Raw genomic sequence first — 19,501 nt, forward strand, 5'->3', positions numbered from 1 at the left:
CTTGAATGGGTTAAAACGGAGTTAAAGCGAAGAAAATATGACCTAAGCAAGCAAGTGTATTTTCTTTGTATTTCTAGATTTGTTTTCCGAAGAAAACGGCCACAAAATTCAAATGACATCATCATGATGCCATCACGACGTCATCATGCTAGCAATCTGTTCAACAAGCACGAATTGGAAAAGCTTGCAATACAGGCAGGGCGAAGCACTGCACGGTGCGTAGTTGTACTTGGCCACACTTGCGTCGGCGATAGCCATCACAATCCGCATGACATGAGTAGATTTACGTAGCCTACCGGCTATGAGGATCAAAGAGTAAATGATAGAGAGCTCACCAGGATGCTCGAGTTCGATCGAAGCAAGCAGGGACGTCAGAGCGTCGACGCTAGTTGCTCAGGTGCTCGGCAACGCGTCGCGAAGAGCGGATAGGCGTCCTATGGCAGTTTTCACGGCGACGGGGCAGAGCTGCTCCTATGTAGGTGCTCGATATCTTGTACGAGGTAGCGCACATAGAAGCTCGACGGAGGCGGCGGCACTTGACTTGGCAATGGCGGTGGTACGTGCTAGGGTTCGCATATAATAGGATAAATAGGCCGAAGGCATCATATCTTAAAGCCCAGCTGAGTTGGAAACGTATACAGAGATATAGTAGGAAGGGGATATACGATTTCCATTGGGATGGCTTCAAGGGACGATATGATCCCTATTTGGATTAGATTGCTTGGATCCAAGCTGATGACAAAGGAGTCTTACGCCATACGTGCGGGGAAGAGAGATGTTTTTTTTTATTTTCTTTTCCTTTATTTCAAAGCTATTTCAAACATATTTTCAAAATATTTTAACTTTGATCAAAGTCACACAGTAAAAAAAATATAAATGATCCAGCATGAGTGCACATACATGTTACTAAATTCTACGATAAGTTTTATTTTAATGACAAATATTATTTTCCTATGTTTTATGAGCACAAAAATACAAAATTAAATTAAATTCTCCTATTTTAAAATGAGCAAATTTTTGGGTGTTACATTTTGGCAGACTGAAATTTTTACAATTATATATTAGAGATATATATTTATTATATATAGGTGTTAATTTGTCAAAAAATATTAGAAAGACAAAAGAAATAGAAGTTGCTCAAAAAAATAAAAAAGAAAAGAGAAAAAAAATTACATGGCCTTTTATTTGGGGGCCGGCCCACGCACCGCCTCTTCTGCTCCGCAGCGCCGAGATCTTCTGCTCGTTCCCCAACTCCCAGGCTCGGCGGCGGCTCCCCCTCCCGCCTCTCGCCAGTCTCGCGCCCTCGCCTCCGTCCTCCGCGCACCGGCCGGCGACCCTGTGTACGCACCTCCCTCTTCCCTCCCGCCTCTGCTGTACCGTGGGAGCCCGGCCAGCTGCCCAGGGTGGCCGGGCCTTGGCTCCGCCGGGTTATGTTCGTATTACTGTTGGGTTATTAGACAATTATTAGTACACCGATGTTTCTGGCTTCATGGAATTTCCAGCATAGAGCTCAGATGCAGCCAATGATTTTTAAGTTTTGTATTATTTTACAAGAATTGGCAAGAACTTGTTTTGTTGACTGGATGTTTCGGTAACATACCATTATCTTACTATTATAACTGCCAAATCTTCAGTAACCGACTTTGTAACTACCTTGCTAGACTCCAAGAAAGGGTTGGTTCTTCCAGTGTGGTCTCCAATGGAGAAAAAAGGGCCTCAGGTCCTCACAGGAACTGAGCTGAATGCTGCCGTGTACAGATACCTCCAGGAATCAGGTTTCAGAACCATATTCTAACCTCTCACATCTCGGTCAGATATTAGCATTACATGTTTGTCAGTTCTTTCTTGGGTAAATTCTGACCATTGTGTTGTTAGGGATCTATGTAATGGCCGGAATTAGTGTTGATTTGTTTAGTTTGAATGAAAATCTGGAAGATTTATGTCTAGAGAGAACAAAAGGAAAAAAAATAGGGAGGTGAAGGGAGGGAGCAGGAACAGATTTTATGAAATCATCTGTTACTGCTGTTCCATAAATTTCGGTTGGTTCTTGGCTGGGGTCAGGGTCATCCATTGTCATTTTGGTTTCATCAAATTGCTTAGTGCATCTGAATTTCTTTATAAATCTGAACCAGGAGAGAGTGTACTTCTAATTTAAATAAAACTTTAACGGTGCTTCATTCCTTTCAGAAATATTTTTAAGACAACAGTACTACATCCTTGTATAGCTTTTTCTTGCTTAGCCAAATGAAACTTTAAGACCAGTGTACTAATTTAAATAAAACTTTAACAGTGCTAGATGAAGTATGGAACACTGTGGTTAGAAAAAAATATGGTGTTCTGTGAAACATCCATAGAGTTAGAAAAAATATTGTGCTCAGTTCATTATTGGCTTTGTAGTATTGAACACGGTTTGTTAAGAAAAGAAATCATGATTAGCTTTTGTTTTAAGGGATTGTTAGAATATGTGCTGCATGGTTCATCTTTGGGCCAATTTAACAAGTTTGTTTGGGTTCTTTATGTAGCTACTTCATGTTTGTTTATACAGTCAAACAACTAACTTAGCAGTGGCCACATACCAATTCTTTATAAGTTAGGATTGAATAATAAAGTGTTGTTGGCGTGTTGCTTTGCTTGATATGAAGAGAAAAATGGCTGATTTCAAGTGTACATACAAACTTGGTTGGAGACTGAATGAATGTCAACATTTTTTTTCCTTGGTTGGAGCGTTCCTTCTTTCATGCCACCATGCCTGCTTACATGATAAATTAATATTAGACTTTTCGGACCCATAATTTGGTCTATGCAAATAGCTAAAAGCAATTTGGCTCCTGGCAACATTTTTTCTTAAGGGCGACCAGATCATTGCCGCATAATTTATTATAAGAAAATGAATTGATCCATTTTTTTAGGAAAAAAGGGACCCAAAAACCGAACAACTGCACGGTTCCAAAATGGAAACCAGCCTGATCTGCACAGTTCCTGACAACTTAAGAGTTGAAGAAAAGAACAGTATCTAATGTAGTAATAAAACATTGGCATCATTTGTATTTTGTACTACTACCCTTCATTGAGGGGTTGCAGAATTATTTCTGCATTGCCTAATAGTTTCTTGTATACTTTGTCAGGTTTTCTCGCTAAATAATTCAGCACCTCTAAGAACTCACTAGGACCTAGCTGATTGTTTAGTGTTAGCTTGTTGCTCAGTATGAGACAATTGTAACTGTTTTTTATTGTATAGAAAGTAGAATCAAACTTTTCTTTAGCTGATTGATTTCAGTATTGTTGTTTTCTGTTTTTTCCTTTGCTGTGTTATTTAGGTTTTTGTGTCTTATAAAGCATGTAAATTATTTTTAAGGTCTAATTTGAAAGATAAGTATTCCGTGTTTAAATGCTTTATTTGCTCCATATGAAATCGCAGGATTTGTGCATACAGCATTCAATTTCTTCTATGAGGCAGGCATTGGAAAAGGCAACATCCAGGGAATGATCCCACAAGGTGCCTTGGTGAGAATCGTGCAGAAAGGTCTTCAGTACATTGAACTTGAAGCAAATGTAAGTTAATATACCTAGTCTGTTGATGATCACTGTGTTATCTGTTGGCAACTCCTAACATGTTTTCTTCTATCTGTATCTGTAGTCTGAGATTGGCAACGATGACGAGCACCACTTTTTTGAATCTCTGGACCTAATGGCCAATGATTTAGATGACCTGATGAAGAAAATTACCAGCAGTGGGAAGCACAGTTCTGTCAAGAACGAAAAAGAGCAGAAGATCGATTCAGTTGAGACTGACAAAGCACAGATGATTGGTTTTTCTGAGACTACCACAACTTATAGGAAGCAACCTGTGCAGAAAACAAAGGCTGCACAGAACAGCAAACCTGATGAGACTGCTACAATGCGTAGAGCTGAGCCAGTGAAGCATGTGAAGGCACAAAACATCAATTCTGCTGAGACTGTGCAAAATACCAGTTCTGTTGAGGCTACCGCAGGACTGGGGTGCCATCTTTCGTGGATAGGGAGGAAACCTAGACTCAGAAAACGAAAGCACTGAAAGCTATACAATTGAAGAAACTGAAGTTAGACATTCAAATCCATTGCTGATTCAGAGTGTGGAGATTTGACAAAATTTGTGACAGATACCATTCAGTTTCTGATTTCCTTGGCAGTATATGAAAGTACATAAGTAGGGCTGCATTTTCATACAGGCAGTTTTACAACTCGTATATCTTATAAATTGTTAGTTTTAGATCGATGACTGTTATCATGTGGTAGTTCTAGTGCACTGGTTCTGTAAAGCGGATAGGTTTTCCTTTCCCCTCTTTTGTAGTAGTTAGACATATGAGGTTGCCTTTTGACAAATATTAGGATAATATATTGAATTGATTTTTTGCAACACTGTGTGCCACTGAGCAAATGTGAGAAGTAAACATAAATTATATTCAAGCTGCGGATTCAAATGTCAGCCAACCAAACAGCTCATGGTCATGCTAGCGAAGGTACAGCAGTTTTCTGCTTCCCATTTAATTTTGGTTCTGTAAAATAGGGTCTCTTGTGATTAAAGGAACCCCATACTGGTTTACTAGACACAAGAATCGGCATTTTCTAGACGTCCATCAGTTAAGTATGAGAGTCTGCTGGATTTTTGCTGTAAACATTTGAAAACCAGCTGAAACTGTGTAATGCATGAGTGGTGGTAAATTAATCACAGTTTTATCCAGATCATGAATGGTGTTTATCCTGCATGTTGCAGTCATTGAGAATGTAACAGCATCGACCGGGTTCCTTTTTTGCAGTGTAAGCACATACTCCCTCTGTCTTAAAATAGAAGTTATTCTCGCTTATCGAGAAGTCAGTTTTTCTTAACTTTGACCAACTATAGATAAAAAAAATATTAATACTTATAATACATAATTAGTATTATTAGATAGATCATTAAATATATTATCATAATAAATTTATTTGGAGATATAAATTTTGTACATATTTTCTATAAATATAGTCAAAGTTGAAAAAGTTTAATATGCACTCATCTTATAACGTCATCTATGGGAGTAGTAAGGAGGCACTCCGTCCATGTCAGTATCTTTCACCTCCAGCAGTGTGTCAAACTTAAAACTTGGTTAGGAGTGTCATTTAGATCCCTAAACTTCTAAAATACATATAAATTATGGTTCTTGGACTTGGTTGGGAGAGTGTGATTCAGCTATAGGTACTAGACCCGGGCTCCATTACTGCATTACATGTCCAAAGTCCAAACAAGTCCCACTAGACAACCGGTCCAAACAAGTCCCACTATACAACCGGTTGGGACTTGGGAGTGTCTGTCTTGATAACGCAACTGATGACGAGGCTCGGTTGTGGCCTGCACATCCACCAGGTGCTACTTGAGCCTCGCAAGCATGGCCATGGCGTGCTAGCAAGATCATCCTAGTCCAAAAAAAAAAAGGGCCTGCAAGAGTCGCAATGGCGCTAGCGGCGACGGCCTTGCTGTGGTTGCCCGCGCACTGAAGCAGCCCATAGAGGCTGACCATGGCACACGGGTGCACGCTGTGTTGAGGATCAATTGCGCCAGCGTCAAGATGATAGGTAGAACAAGATGGCCGCCACGTTTCCCATGCCTTTAGTCTGGATCACAACATGTATTTTAAGAGTTCAGAGACCTAGATAACACTTTAACCAAATTCAATATCTGCAAGTGCATTTTATTTGCCAGTTTAGCATGAGTTATATTTTTTTTAGATAATGGATAAAATTATCTGGCCTCTACATCCAGGGGATGTACACAGCCAATTATTACAGAGTTTTGGAAAAAATAAAAGAGAAATCTTGGTCTTATAGATCGACCAGGACGCTAGTTCAAACAATAAATATGTGTCCATCCTTTATTGGATAACTCTAAAGCAATTACTTCTAATTTCTTGCTCATCGTTGAGAGTGCGTCCACGGCTGTCTCATCATGCTGCAACGGGACCCAAGTTCGTAACCACTATGCTCCTCTGAAAGTTGAGATTTGGATCTCTTTTTTTTTTCTTTTGAACCGGAGGTAACCCTATTTCCATTATGTTTAGTAGAAATACAGCAGTTATCATACTGTTTCGAAAAGAGAGGATTTGGATCTCATATGAAGAATTAGTAAGTTTGGGGCATCAATATGCATTTTAAGAGTTGGGAGATGTTGCCAAGTAATCGACTGCATTAGTAGCCTCCTCTTCATGCCTTTGCATTATTGTCCATAACAGAAAAGGCTCAGTCTAGCGATCAATATTCAAAATTTCTCCTACTTCTTATAGACGTTAGTTGCATAGTGTCGGCATGATTAGGCAGTACAGTACTTATATATGAGATAATAAAGTTCCATGGCCCTTTCGAACAGCAGTTGCGCTACTTTCTCTAGCACATCACATGTCCATAGTTTCGATGCCAGTACAAATTAGCGTTCCATGATTTCGCATTCCTTTGCTCCTTTTCCTCAAGGCCTCTTTTCTAAATGTTTCCGTTTCACTTTATTAACGCACTTTCGTAGGCTCTGGACTCATTTTCTGAACTCAAACAGTGACACGTTGGACGAGCAATCTTTTTTTTTTGGGGTGAGGAACTGCGGCAGGCACAAGGTCAACCTGAACACATTATATTTAGCATATATGCAAGTGTCTTTGGCATACAAGATTTGGGAGAGAGGCACTAAAGAACTAATAAGCAAAATTGTCAGCTAATGGACAAAGAGGACATTAATTATGTATGCTATTGAATTTGTTGGATTCAATCTAGAGCAACTATACTAGATTTGGTTGATTCCTGAACTTCACTTACTAGTATTTTCTGATACATTTTTTTAAAACGATTTCCAGCTGATACAAATATATTACAATCACAGATAATTTGTAAACAAAGAAAAAATCTCTGCAAGGCCTACCATGCATGTCAAATGGATGGATCAACTCAGACCTGCTTCATCAGTTTCTGATTTACTTTTGCCAAGTGTGTACATTCATGAACCATACTACGATACTGCAGTACGTATTTATCGAGGACATGTGACATAAAGGAAAGATAGCGTGTTTGCTAAAGCAAAACAGGATAAAAAGTTGGCAAGATGCCAAGCAGATGAAGCAGCAGTCCCAGCAAACTCATTCCCATGGCTGCTAATCAATCAAGCTACCGGTACTAATCGACGACGACGACGAATCTCCTACATCATGCATGCATGGCATGCACACAAACTCCCGTCCACGAAACAAGCACCTGATTTCCACCATGTGCGCTCGTCGTTCACTGAACTCAAATAAACCTTGTGTCACTTGTCAGATGATGCATATGCTTTAACAAAGTCGCAGCTCACAAGGCAATGCAACTACCACTGCTAGCTGCTACTGAAAGTTCCTGTCCAAGATATGTTGAGGCATATGGCCTCGCTCATGGACAGATGCAGTTGTTGCTTGAGACTGGAGAGCCTGGCCTGTCTCTGTCGCAATGCGATTGGGGAACAATGATGTGAGTGAGGACAGACAAGAGAGACGTGCCCGATTGGAGCACACAAGCTAGCTGCTTGGTTGTCAGTAAAGTGTGTCTTGGATTGATCAAGTTCCCCAATAATATTCTTGTCGCACTGCATGAGATGAGACCGACCGTGTGTCCATCTGAAACGTAACCCCCCCTCTAATTCTGCTCTCATCTCATACTACAGTGTAGTACATACACATGTCACTCTCATCTCCGTTCCCTTTTGGCTTGTAGACAGCACTGTGGAGGCTTGGGATACAGCCCCCATGCATGCATGGTCCAAGGAATCAACATGTCTGCATACACTTGATGTATAGTACAGTACTGTAGAAGATTTTTTTGGAGGGCTTCACTTCACCCAGCACCGTATGATATCCCTGAGTGAACCCCTATAGTTGCAGCTACGACCAGGGATTGAGAGTATTTTGCCCTCTCGTGTTTTCCATGGGCCGTGTGTCCATCTGGTGGTAGAACTAGCTAGAAGCATGCAAATTAAAGTGGCAGACAAGGGTGGCCTTATTTAGTCCCCATGGAAAAGTGCGGCTGCCTTTTGGACAAGTTGAACTAATCTCACTCACCTAGCTCACCTCAGTACCTCACCTTTAATTGTGTAGTTCGATCAAGTTAGGACTTAGGAAGAGTCCAGCTTCCTGCTCATTTATCACATGGGCATCAGATGACTGATGATTATTCTCAACGCATCATGCATCAGGCTTAGAAGTTCATTTATTTCTTCAGGAAGCAAAGCAATCATCGCTCTGTCTCTGCAGATCCAAGTCTCACCGTCACTTCTCAAGGCGCAGATGGAGCGATTACAGTGCAAACAAACAGGATTTGTTACTGTCGCCTTCAGCTGGAAGGCTGAATCAGAAGGGGATCGAATAAGGTCGTCGAACAAAACAACAACTGTGCTTGAGCTCTCAGGTTGCTGCAAGTACAGGACCGAATGCAACTTCTTCATTCTTCCATAGTCAAATGAAGTGACGTCAGTTGATTTCTTGCTCCAGGCCAGGCCAACAAGTTGCGTGTGTTGCTGATTGGCCATTTGTAAGTAACACTGCATGCATGGCTTATAGTATAGCCATCTATATCATATCTAATCACGTTGAAAAAATTGGCCGACGCGTACTACGTATTGCCGTCTCCATTACGAAACTGATGAAGGATCTCCCATTATGACCATGTTCAGATTATTGGACCTCCACTCCCCTCAAAAAAAAAAGTTTGAGAAGAGCATCACACACAGGTCAAACACAAGAGCTGAGCTGGACCACGGATTCAGGGGCTCAGGATTTGACAAGTATTCTCCATACCTAAATAGCGCATGATGACAGGAAGCACTTGCAACAGCCGTCGAAACCGAACTCGGAGTATATGCGATCATACATACATATCCTTCCCTGTTGATCGGAAAAGAAATTAAAGCTGCTTCCTCATCTGAAAGAGAAATGGATCCTGGACCAGCCGGAAGCATACGATGGAGGGTGGCTCTACGTGGAAGGGAATAGACGAACTAGATGCCGCTTGCGACTCCGGTGATGGATGGATCCTCAACTGGGTCCCTGATGGATCGATGATGGTGCTGGCGGAGAAATGCATGTGGATCTGCAAATCTCGCCGAAAGCGACGCATGGTTGGAGCTGCCCCCCTGCAGATATGCTAAAAGCAGCATGGTGTGTTAAGTGTGTGGAAGGAAGCCCAGGTGCCTCTCCTTTTCTATCTATCCTCAAGCCAGAGCCAGCCTGATCAAGTTGACTCAGGACACCTCCAAATGCTAACATCATCACACACTAGACACTACACACTAGACGACTAGCTTTCACAAGAACTCATCAGCTCCATCCATCGGCTCCCAGCTGCAGAACACAAGAGAAGACCACCCAAAAAAGTACAGCTGGTGGTCGTCCTCCTCCTCCTCCTGTATGTACCAATTAATACCAGTGCACTTGCTGTGTGACTTGTGCTGTGACAGCAACAGTCTCCCACTACCAAAAGGAATGAAACCCTGTGGTGTGGTGTGGACTACTACTGTGGAGGCTGGCCGGAGGGGAGGCATCATTGTACAATCCCATTAGTCCATTACTAGAGCTGCAACTTGCCACTTGAGGAGGAGGAATACAAAATGCATGCACACGCATGGGACAAGCTAGCTAAGGTTCATGAACCAGCTGCAGCGAGTCATAGTGATTTAGTCTAAACTCTAAACTGTTAGTGTGTTCATATCAGTCAGCTCTAGTGATGGAACCGAAAACGACACCGCTTGGCCAGGGGCTGTTTGGTTCCTAGACTGGCCTGGGACCTAGACGATGCCTAGGCTAAGGGGGTGTTTGGTTGGGGAAAATTAGTATTTAATTATGGACTAATTAAGCTCAAAAGATTCGTCTCGCAAATTATCCTCTAGCTGTTGTTTTAGTTTTACAAATAGTATGTATTTAATACTTCATGCATGTGTCAAACATTCGATGTGATGAGCCTAAAACCAAACAGGGCCTAATTAACAAAACATGCACCCCAGTCACAGGGCCAGGTCAGCATCCAAACAGGCCCTAACTGGTACGGAGTAGGGATTACTACTAGCCAGCGAATAAGCACTATACAAAAAAGAAATCATGGGTGCTAAACTGCTAATGGAACTTATCAGAGAGAACAGGGTGCAGAGTTAACGTCAGGCGGTGGTGGGTGCGTCTCGATCAGTCTGTGGTGTTTGGGCGTAAATGCTAATCTCCAGACAAACTAAAAGGTTTGCGAGATGTGTAAGCATGTAACTTCAAACAGGCCGGTGCCCATCAATATATATGCCGTGATTGCTGCGCAATCTTCAGGGACAGGATTACTTCGTGCATGGCTTTCTGACTGTGACATGAACCCAACCGCGCGTTCCTTCCTTTATTTAACTGGAGTCTGGAGTTTGGACAGCTAAATTCCAGAAGAACTAGTAGTTGTCTTGTGTTCATTCACGCATGCATGTTTTTTTTTCTTTTGTCAGATTACGTAAAGTAGATCACTTTCACCGCACCCTGCGCCACTGGTAAAACGACGCGTGTCCATCGACGCTGGGGTGGATGGTTAAGTTGTACTATACAGCTACAGTTACAGAACCTGCAGATGGGCATGGATGGATAATATATATAGTTGAGATGGAGATGGTGACGTGAGGAGGCGTTGCTCCAGTGACATGGGCCAGATCCTGGGAGATCAGAGATGGGAAAGCAAAGGAGATCGATCGAGGACGAAGAGATAAGCGGGTAAAGTAAGCTAAGACAAAGAGAGCGGGATTCGCTCTGGATTATCCACTATGTAAAAGTTACTATGCCCCACCGGTTAGGGTTTCGCCAGCGGCAGGGTTAGAGGCAGTGGCGGAGCCTAACAATAAATGAAGGGAGGGCAAACATAAACTATGTGATTGATTATGGATGAGTAAATGCCTAAGGTCTTATGCTTAATAAACTGGTTATAGACAGCTTTAGAAAATTATTTAGAGTATGGAGCAGCAGCCCAACTTCACCTCCAAGAGGCTCCGCCGGTGGTTAGAGGATTTGTTTCTGGCTGAGAAAGAGCTTTTGGGAGCAACGGTCGTGACACGGCGGTAAAGGCGGGTTGAGGGGCAGCAAGCGAGGCAGTGGAGGCACTGCCGAGCGGGCGACAGGGGACAACCAGTTGGGCAAGGCCGGCAGCGGGGGCGTTGTGACGAGCTCGCTGGAGCGCTACCCTAGCGTTGAGGTGGACGGGCTCGGGGGGCGATGGCGGGTTAGTGGTACGTCGAGGCGGCTCGCCACCAGCCGTTGGTGGTGGGGGCAAGGCGAGAAACGAGGACGGCGAAGCTCGTTGGCGCCCTAGGGCGAGGTAGAGCGACGACGCGGATGCTGCTGACCTGGGCGTTCGGGGAGCCGACAAGGTAGGGGAAGGAAGAGCGCGTCGGGGGATGAAGGCACGTGGCGTGGAGGGGAGAACGGGTAACGACCTAACATTGTCTTATCCACTAGTAATAACTAGTAGTGTGTAGTGGGTGCAGTGCAGTGCAGAGGGGTATGTAGAGAGAGAGAGAGACAAGGTTCTCTTTCTCTCTCTACCTCCTGATTTCGCGCAGAGACCTTCCATTACCCATAAGAATTATTCCCTCTCTTGTCGAATCCCAACGTTATTAAACGTGTCCTCGGCCGGCCTCGGCTCCCCTCACTCTCTATAAAGCAAACTGCAAACCTGAAAGCAGGCGTGGTAGTAGCTAGCTGCTGGTTGATCACCTGCAAGCAGCGATTCAGAGCCAAGAAACATCAGCAGCAGCTAGCCAGAGCCAGCTTCAGTTCGCATGCAAGATTTACTGGGCATGGAGCAAACGGACGAGGCGTCGTCGGTGAACGAGCAGAGCGCGGAGCGGCGGCAGCCGTCCGTGGTGGCCGGCGGCGGCGCCATGGCGTGGCTCGACCTCACGCTGGCCGTGAACGCCTCTTCTCGCGACGAGTTCCCGGCGCCAGACGGCGGCGACTCCTCGTCCGCCGGTTCAGACGGCGAGCCGCCGCCGGCCAAGCCCGACGCGTCTGCGTCTGCGTCTCCTTCTCCTCCTCCTCCTGCCAATCCCACGCCGCACAAGGTGTTCTCGTGCAACTTCTGCATGCGCAAGTTCTTCAGCTCGCAGGCGCTGGGCGGGCACCAGAACGCGCACAAGCGGGAGCGCAGCGCGGCCAAGCGCTCCACGTCGGCGTACCACCACCACCTCCACGCGCAGCAGCGGATGGTCATGGCGGGCCTGCCGCTGGAGGCGCACGCCGCCCTGGTGCGCGCCGCGCTGCGGGTCAGCCCGGCCAGCACGGTCATCCACAAGGCCGCCAGCGCCAGCCAGGACCTCGCCGCGGCGCGGGCGTCTGCTGCCGCTGCCGCTGCCGGTGCCGTCGCCACGAGCACGGCGCCCAGGTTCCACGACGGCGACAGCAGCAACGCTTCCACGGCTGCCACACCGTGGGCGACCGCGCTGCTCTACGAGGAGCCGGTCAGCTCCACGTGGCCCGGGAGCTTCCGGATGAGAGCGCAGCCTGAGCCGCCGAGCTCGGAGCAGCAGCAGGCGTCGGAGCAGAGTAAGAAGATCGACTTGGATCTCAGGCTGTGAAACTGAAACTGAATCGTAGTTACAACTTACATACATGTAGAGAGAGGAGCTAGCGACCCTGTACTTTGATTTTAAATTTGTTTCAATTTTCACCGGTATATAGTTATTTATCAACTGTTTAATTCCACGACTAATCGAGCTTGTGCCGCCTTCTGAATAACGAATGATTTTGGAAGGAAATTATGGAAACCATCAGTTCGACTGCATCTTCGGATTTCATCGCGGATGAGCAGGCAGCAATCGTTTTCTGAATTCTTTCAGTCAGATGCAAAATCCGTTTTGAGTGCATGCTCAGACAGTATTTATTATGACTTATAAAAAAGATCTAGGATGATCATGCGCCAAATTTTGTCATGACATCGGATCACAGGAGAAGAGTGCATTTGGAACTGCCTAGTATATTGTGTGCCCTTTATTTAGCCAACAGAGCTTTCGGCGAAAAGGCAAAAAAGCACTACATTATACTAACTAGGAAACAAACAAATTTTGAGGATTTTATAGAACTTTAGTGTGCATATTTTACTTTTCTCTCAAGATCAAAGCCACAGTAGTGTTTAGGGAAACAAAGAAAGATATGAAAATGGAAAAAAAAAAACAAATCAGAAGAAACTTTGCAGGCGGATGGAACGGTATCAAGAACTTGTTGGCAGGAATAAAGTTTGCTTCAAAAATTGTTCCTTTGACATCTCAATTTGTCCGGACGCAATCCTGACATATGGAATGCTGTCGTCAGCTGTTCCCTCCTGCAGTCCTGCCCATATTCTGTATCAAAAAAAAAAGGTGCTGCTCCTATTCAGCAAGTTGTGGTTCCAGATGCCAATGTGCCATTCCACTCAGCACAAAGATAAGATAGAGAAAGATCAGCAGAAAAGCAACCTAGTTCACTATTTTTAGCTACTTCTGTCAAAAAAAACTATTTTTAGCTACTATACCTCAAAGAATTTAGCACCTCCGCAGTTCCGCACATTGCAAAAACTTCTTTATTCAGGACAAAGAACCTAATGCGTGATTTTCAACGTGAGAAATTGCCAATTATCTATTCCGAGAATGTTGTCTCTTTCTGTGCATGAAGAGAACTTGTGTTCTGTTTTTCTTTCTTTAAAAAAAAGAGTATAGGAGTATATTTGAAGGGCTTTGCTGCGGTACTCACAAATGACTGTGAGCCGTTCATTGATTTTAATCGGAAGGTTATGATGAACTATTACCTCCTAGGAGGTAATAGATGAAATGCATATTTAGTATAATATTTTATTTTATAAAATAGGTTAAATAATGAAAGTTTTAGATATAAAAATCTTTTTTCTAGATTTGATTGATGCATGCGTGATCTCTAAGTGATATGGTAAATCTTTTAATTTTATGACTTTGGACATATTAAATCTTTTATTTTATGCGTGATCTCTAATTAATTGATGCATGCATGGATAAATTTTTTATTTTATACGTGACCGTATGCAATATGATTAAAATTTATAGTGTGACATGATGCATGACATGGATAACTGATGTATACATGGGTAACTCACACATGACATGATTTTATACGTGCAAACTTTATAGCATGACAGATTAAAGTTTTATGTGGTTTGCATGTACGTGCTTGTGTTAGCGTGTGCTCGTGTATGCATTTTAAATGAGTTGATACGCGACATGCATGCATTGTGTTAGGGAGTGGGTAACGTGTTAGTGCATATAATGTAATTTCATTTGTAACTTTATAGTTTGAAAAATATGCTTGTAACTTTATGATTTGATAAAAGTTTCTATGTTAGATATATTAATTTAGTGATATTTTGTTTTATTTTATTAGACTAAATAATTGTGTATATTTAAATTTAACACACGTCTCCACGGTATTTTATTAGGGGAATCCGCATGCGAGATTTCCCTTCCCACCATTAGTGGGTTGTGGGGGTTTTATTTTGTTTTTCTGAATTTATTAATTTATTTAGTAATTCATTAAATTGTAAAAATCAATAGTTCAGATTATTTTTGAGATATTACTTCATCTGGCCTTGTTTAGTTCCAAAAAATTTTGCAAAATAGAAATAGTACCACTTTCGTTTGTATTTGACAAATATTATCCAAACATGTATTAACTAGACTCAAAAGATTCGTCTCATCAATTCCGGCCAAACTGTGCAATTAGTTTTTATTTTTCGTCTTTATTTAATACTTTATGCATGCGTCTAAAGATTTAATGTGACGGGAAATCTGAAAAATTTTGCAAAATTTTCTGGGAAGTAAACAAGGCCATAGGTAAAAGGTGTACCTTAGCAAGCATGAATAAATGTTGGTACTAGAAGTTAACTCATGGCTCAATGAGTTTGTAAACTTTTGGATAGAATCTTGTGGATAACTGAAATGTTCAGAGCACATTGTGCTACAGAAATTGGATACAGGGGAAACTGACTACTGGAGGGGCATTGTGCTACAGAAATTCTGCATATTGTACTTTTCTCAAGATCAATACCATGGTGTTCAGCAAAAGAAAAAATATATGAAAAGGGAAAACCAAATTAGAAAAGAAACTTCGCAGGTGGATGGATGGGTATCAAGTACTTGTTGACAGGAATAAAGTTTGCTTCAGAAAATATTACCTTTGAAATCTGAATTTGCCAAGTAATGCTGAATGTTGGTGACCGGTGAGAAGCAAACCTGTAAGGGAGATCAGTTGTCCAGAGTGGGTGTAGGGTAAACACAAATCACAGAACTCTGATGTATTTATGACCCAAAGCTTCACTTATTTACGATTAGAGGGAGTATCCCAATATATTCTGGAAATTTTTTTTTTAAATCACTGTATATCGCGATCATATAAACTTTTCAAGCAACGTAGTGTGACATGGGACGGGAGTTCAAGACTTGAGGTTCTACGGAGAGCTAGCACAAGAGTCTATATTGAGGTAGCCTAGCTACGCAATTACTTTATGAATTAAGCTAGCACAAGAACCTACATTAAGCATGAATGGACTTGATAAGAATTCCAATTTCCAAAAGCTTAAGACTATGTGGACGCAGGTAGATGGGAGCAAACAAATTTTGTCTTATTAGAACTTTACAGTCTATTGGCTCACGTAGTAAGCTTTAGTTGGCGTGAAAAAAAATGGACAGGGTTTATTAGTATCATTAATGGTATAAGGATTATCTACCAAGCACTAATGTGCAGAATGCTGAAACTACTGCATCCAGTGTGAAATCAATGATGCTTAGAAAGTTTGTTTTTATTTACCGATAACAATTGCTTTAGGCGATCAAGAAACATTTTCAACAGCTTGCCTTGGTAACAAAGTGTATTGGCGAGAATCAGATCTGTGTGAAGACAGGGTACACTGTACAGATAACCAAATTGTCGATTTCACTGTACAGCTAAGCAGATATGTCATATTTTTGTTTGATGGATAATGCCAATAGCCCAATACACAAATGGCTGAAGTCGAATTACCTAAATGAAAGTGGAACCATCCACAGCACGTTCATGGTAAAATGAAAGTGGAATCATTGAAATTAAGAAATTGGAAATTTTATCAAACAACTTCATTACCAAAACATCTAACCATGTAATGTGTTTCAGTTGAAGTCAAAAATATGTTAGGTGGCCACTTTATAAAGCCATAGTTAAGAAAATTGATGCAATCGGGCTAAAGAGGATAAACACTCAATTCTTAGATCATGTTAGTTACTGATCAACTTAAAGAACTGTATATGTTAATCATGAATGGGAACAAGCATTTCAAGACAATCAGAATTCCAACATTCAGATGTGACCAATTTTCGTAGTGACAATAGTGAAGGTGTGCATTGTGTTTGAAATTCTGATCATTCACATGTGACCAATTTCTTAATTAACAGTTCCAGGTTTGCTTGTTAGAGATAATGATCATTCACAACTGTTCCAGGTTCCAAGTACCAGGTCTACCAGGACATATTTCTTGTATCGAGAGCATATCATTTTCTGGCTTTCTGCATGTTGTGTTTACCAAGATGTCAAGGTCAACATCTATATTACTGACCACTAGATACAGTGTTCTGTACTAGAACTGTATGAAAAAAAAAAGAGAAAATGGAAGAAGAGCCAACAAATGAAAATTTTGGAATTGTGCCCTCAACAAATAAAGACACCTGGTTGTAATGTATAATTATGATACACAAATACAAAATGTGACACGCCTAGCCTTATATTGCGCCTGAACTTCAAACAAATCAACTCTGAATGCTCCTACCCGAGCCTAGATGCAGCATCCAAGAACCCGCAGTACCCTTACAACCTTAGCCATTGCACATCTTGCTTGAGGAAAGCTGTGTGCTTGGCTTTACTAGATTATCCAGGAACACCTACTCCTTCAGTTTCTTGAAGTATGATGCTGGGATCTCAACAGGAGGTAGCAAAGCTGATACACCCTTGAACTGTTCAAGAGATTTATTCCACAGTTAGGACACTAGAATTATGCAAACGATCTGACAGCAAAACCATGTGCAGCTGTCAAGGCCCATCCTTACCTTGTGTTGCTTGTATTTCTCCCGGATCGCCATCATGGATGAATATTTCCGGTTGAGCTGCATATGATGTATGGCAGCAACACAGTCCTTCAACTCAGATGGCTTGTAGCCAGTTAGTGTCTGCATCTTCTTGCTCTGCAACCGTACATAACAAAATGAGTTGGTGGTGTTTGGTAACTAATGAGACAGGAATGATTGGGATCGACTAGATCAATATCATACCCAGGGATTGGTGTGTGGATCAAGGGTCAGCCTTGCAACAAACACCACTGAGGCTGCAACAAGTGATGGCAAGAAGCGAAGCAAGCTGTAGTCCAGCAAGCTCAGCTCACACAGGTAGTTACCCAGGAACTCCAGCTGGAGGCTAGGACACTGCAATACATCACAACATAATGGATCAGACAACGGCATACACAAGCAGCAGGTATTCAGAACAGAAGCAGATTCCATTGTTGAAATGCAACAGATCTCACAGGTGAAAGTACCTTATTGTTGTCTTCTTGGGCAGATCTGATGAACATCCTAGGAAACAGAAAGCAAATGGCACACAAAATTTAGAAACAGATTCATTCTGGCAAACAAGGATTAGTATAACACTTCAGATTGATTTGGTTTGTGATCTACCTCAGGAACGTCTTGGGGGTAGGATTGCCCACCTCAAACTTGAGGACATTCAGTATATCACTCTCCATCTTAACTACCTACAGATCCCGAATCACAGATCAATTAACATTTTGCAATCAATCAGTGGCAAGATCCGGAGGCAAATCCCTTTCAAATCATACAGAAAGGACGAGCACACACCTCCTGCTTGGTGTAGGTGTTATCGGTGATGTAGCAGAAATCCTCCACATTGGGCGGGCTGATCTCCTCATACTTGCTGCATCGATTCGAATCGGACCCAGCACATAAGAAATGGAGCTCGGTTCTTGAAATGTGGATGAGTGAGATTTAACGGATCGGTTGCTTACGATGCGACGAGCATGGCGCAGACGCCGAGGAGCTGCAGCCTCTGCCTGTTGAGGGCGTTGGCGGAGAGGAAGCGGTCGACGTAGGAGACGGTGAGGTAGAGCGTGTCGGAGACGAGCTTGTACTCCTCGGCGACCTCGACGAGCCAGTCGACGAGGATGGCGCGCATGTTAGGCGTGACGTCGACCTGCACCGCGGCGATGTAGTCCGCGGCGGGGCGGCGCTTGGGCTGCGACTCCATGGAGCGGAGGTAGGAGTAGATGTCGGAGGCGTAGGGCTTGCAGAGCTGCGGATCCTCCGCCTCCTCGTCAGAGGCGGCGGCAGGCGCGGGCGCTGCCTTGGGCTTGGGCTTGGCGGCGGGGACGAGGAGGTGCTGCTGCTTCCTGACGGGCTTGTCGTCGTCGTCGCCGTCATCGTAGTAGTCGTCGTGCACGGCGTTGGGGTGCGTGGGCAGCTGGGTAAGCGCGACGCGCTTGCGCTTGGCGGCGACGGCCACGGCCGTGACGGCGGCGGCGCGCTTGGCTGCGGCGCGGGTGAGGCGCGGCGGGGCGGCGGCAACAGCGGCGGCGGCGGAGTTCTCCTTGTCGGCCATGGCGGGTGACGATAAAGGCGGGCGGCGCTGCTCCTGCTCCGGCTGTCCCTGCACGGCGGCGGCGGCGGCGGGGGCAGGAGCAGGCTGCTAGGCGCCGAAGCACGGAGGAGAAGCAGAGCAGAGGGCTGAGATGGGATGGAGCAGGAGTAGTGGGCGGGCGGTTATGTAGGGAGTGGGGGGGGGGGGGGGAGTGGAGGCCGCCATTATTTTGGATTCGAAGCATTTCGGAGAGCTCCGGTTGGCGCGGGCAGCATCGGGTGCTTTGGTTTCGATCGCCGCGGCGGCTCGATTTGGAAATCCGTTTTGAGTTTTGGCAGCGACACGCCGTGGAGGGAGAGGGAGAGCGAGAGCGAGGGAAAGATTGGGGGATTTTTTTCCTTTTAAAAATTCGGAGCGTTTCGGGGGATGGCGCGAGGCCCGCGGCGCCCACCCGCCAGACGAGAGCGCGGGAGTTTTGGGGGGCTGTCAGAGAGTGACGCGGGCGGAGTTCCAATTCCATTTTTTGATTTGGCTGAGCGTGCGTGGCGCTATGCTCTTTTTTCGGCGTCACGCCTCCGGCCTCGTGGTTGACCTGGCACGCGGGAGTTTTTCTGGTTTTTTTTGGTTTCCCTCTATTTCTTTTACCGCTGCTTGCAGGTAAGAGCATGTTTAGTTCAGGAATACAAAATGTAAAACATCAACTACATTAAAATAATAAAATACAAAATATCAAAATTTTCAGAGTTATATTTAATTTTACCCAAAATACAGAATTTATTGCCCTCATAATGGTATCTTGAGGCTCATTTTTGTTTTGTTTTTTTTTTTGCATCTTGAAATCAAAATCCAAAATAAAG

General features: G+C 43.8%; 3 protein-coding genes across 3 annotated transcripts; 2 read left to right on the forward strand and 1 right to left on the reverse strand.

Annotated features, from left to right (window-relative positions):
* Positions 1,206 to 4,720, forward strand: LOC8062520 (WD40 repeat-containing protein HOS15). The gene is made up of 4 exons (XM_002464199.2): positions 1,206 to 1,340; positions 1,662 to 1,775; positions 3,419 to 3,552; positions 3,638 to 4,720. Exons 2-4 carry the CDS (start codon positions 1,700 to 1,702, stop codon positions 4,052 to 4,054), a joined length of 627 nt encoding a protein of 208 aa, XP_002464244.1. The 5' UTR covers positions 1,206 to 1,340; positions 1,662 to 1,699; the 3' UTR covers positions 4,055 to 4,720.
* On the forward strand, positions 11,828 to 12,810 carry LOC8064508 (zinc finger protein 4). Its single transcript, XM_002464200.2, has one exon. The coding sequence runs from the start codon at positions 11,828 to 11,830 to the stop codon at positions 12,602 to 12,604; it is 777 nt and encodes a 258-aa protein (XP_002464245.2). The 3' UTR covers positions 12,605 to 12,810.
* LOC8064509 (cyclin-A3-1) lies at positions 16,669 to 18,798 on the reverse strand. Its single transcript, XM_002466783.2, has 7 exons — positions 18,076 to 18,798; positions 17,909 to 17,984; positions 17,729 to 17,805; positions 17,590 to 17,626; positions 17,327 to 17,476; positions 17,105 to 17,239; positions 16,669 to 17,011 (listed from the first exon to the last, which is right to left on the reverse strand). The coding sequence occupies exons 1-7, from the start codon at positions 18,663 to 18,665 to the stop codon at positions 16,940 to 16,942; spliced, it is 1,137 nt and encodes a 378-aa protein (XP_002466828.1). The 5' UTR covers positions 18,666 to 18,798; the 3' UTR covers positions 16,669 to 16,939.

This window comes from Sorghum bicolor, chromosome 1 (genome assembly GCF_000003195.3).
Source record: "Sorghum bicolor cultivar BTx623 chromosome 1, Sorghum_bicolor_NCBIv3, whole genome shotgun sequence".
NCBI classification, from domain to species: Eukaryota; Viridiplantae; Streptophyta; class Magnoliopsida; order Poales; family Poaceae; genus Sorghum; species Sorghum bicolor.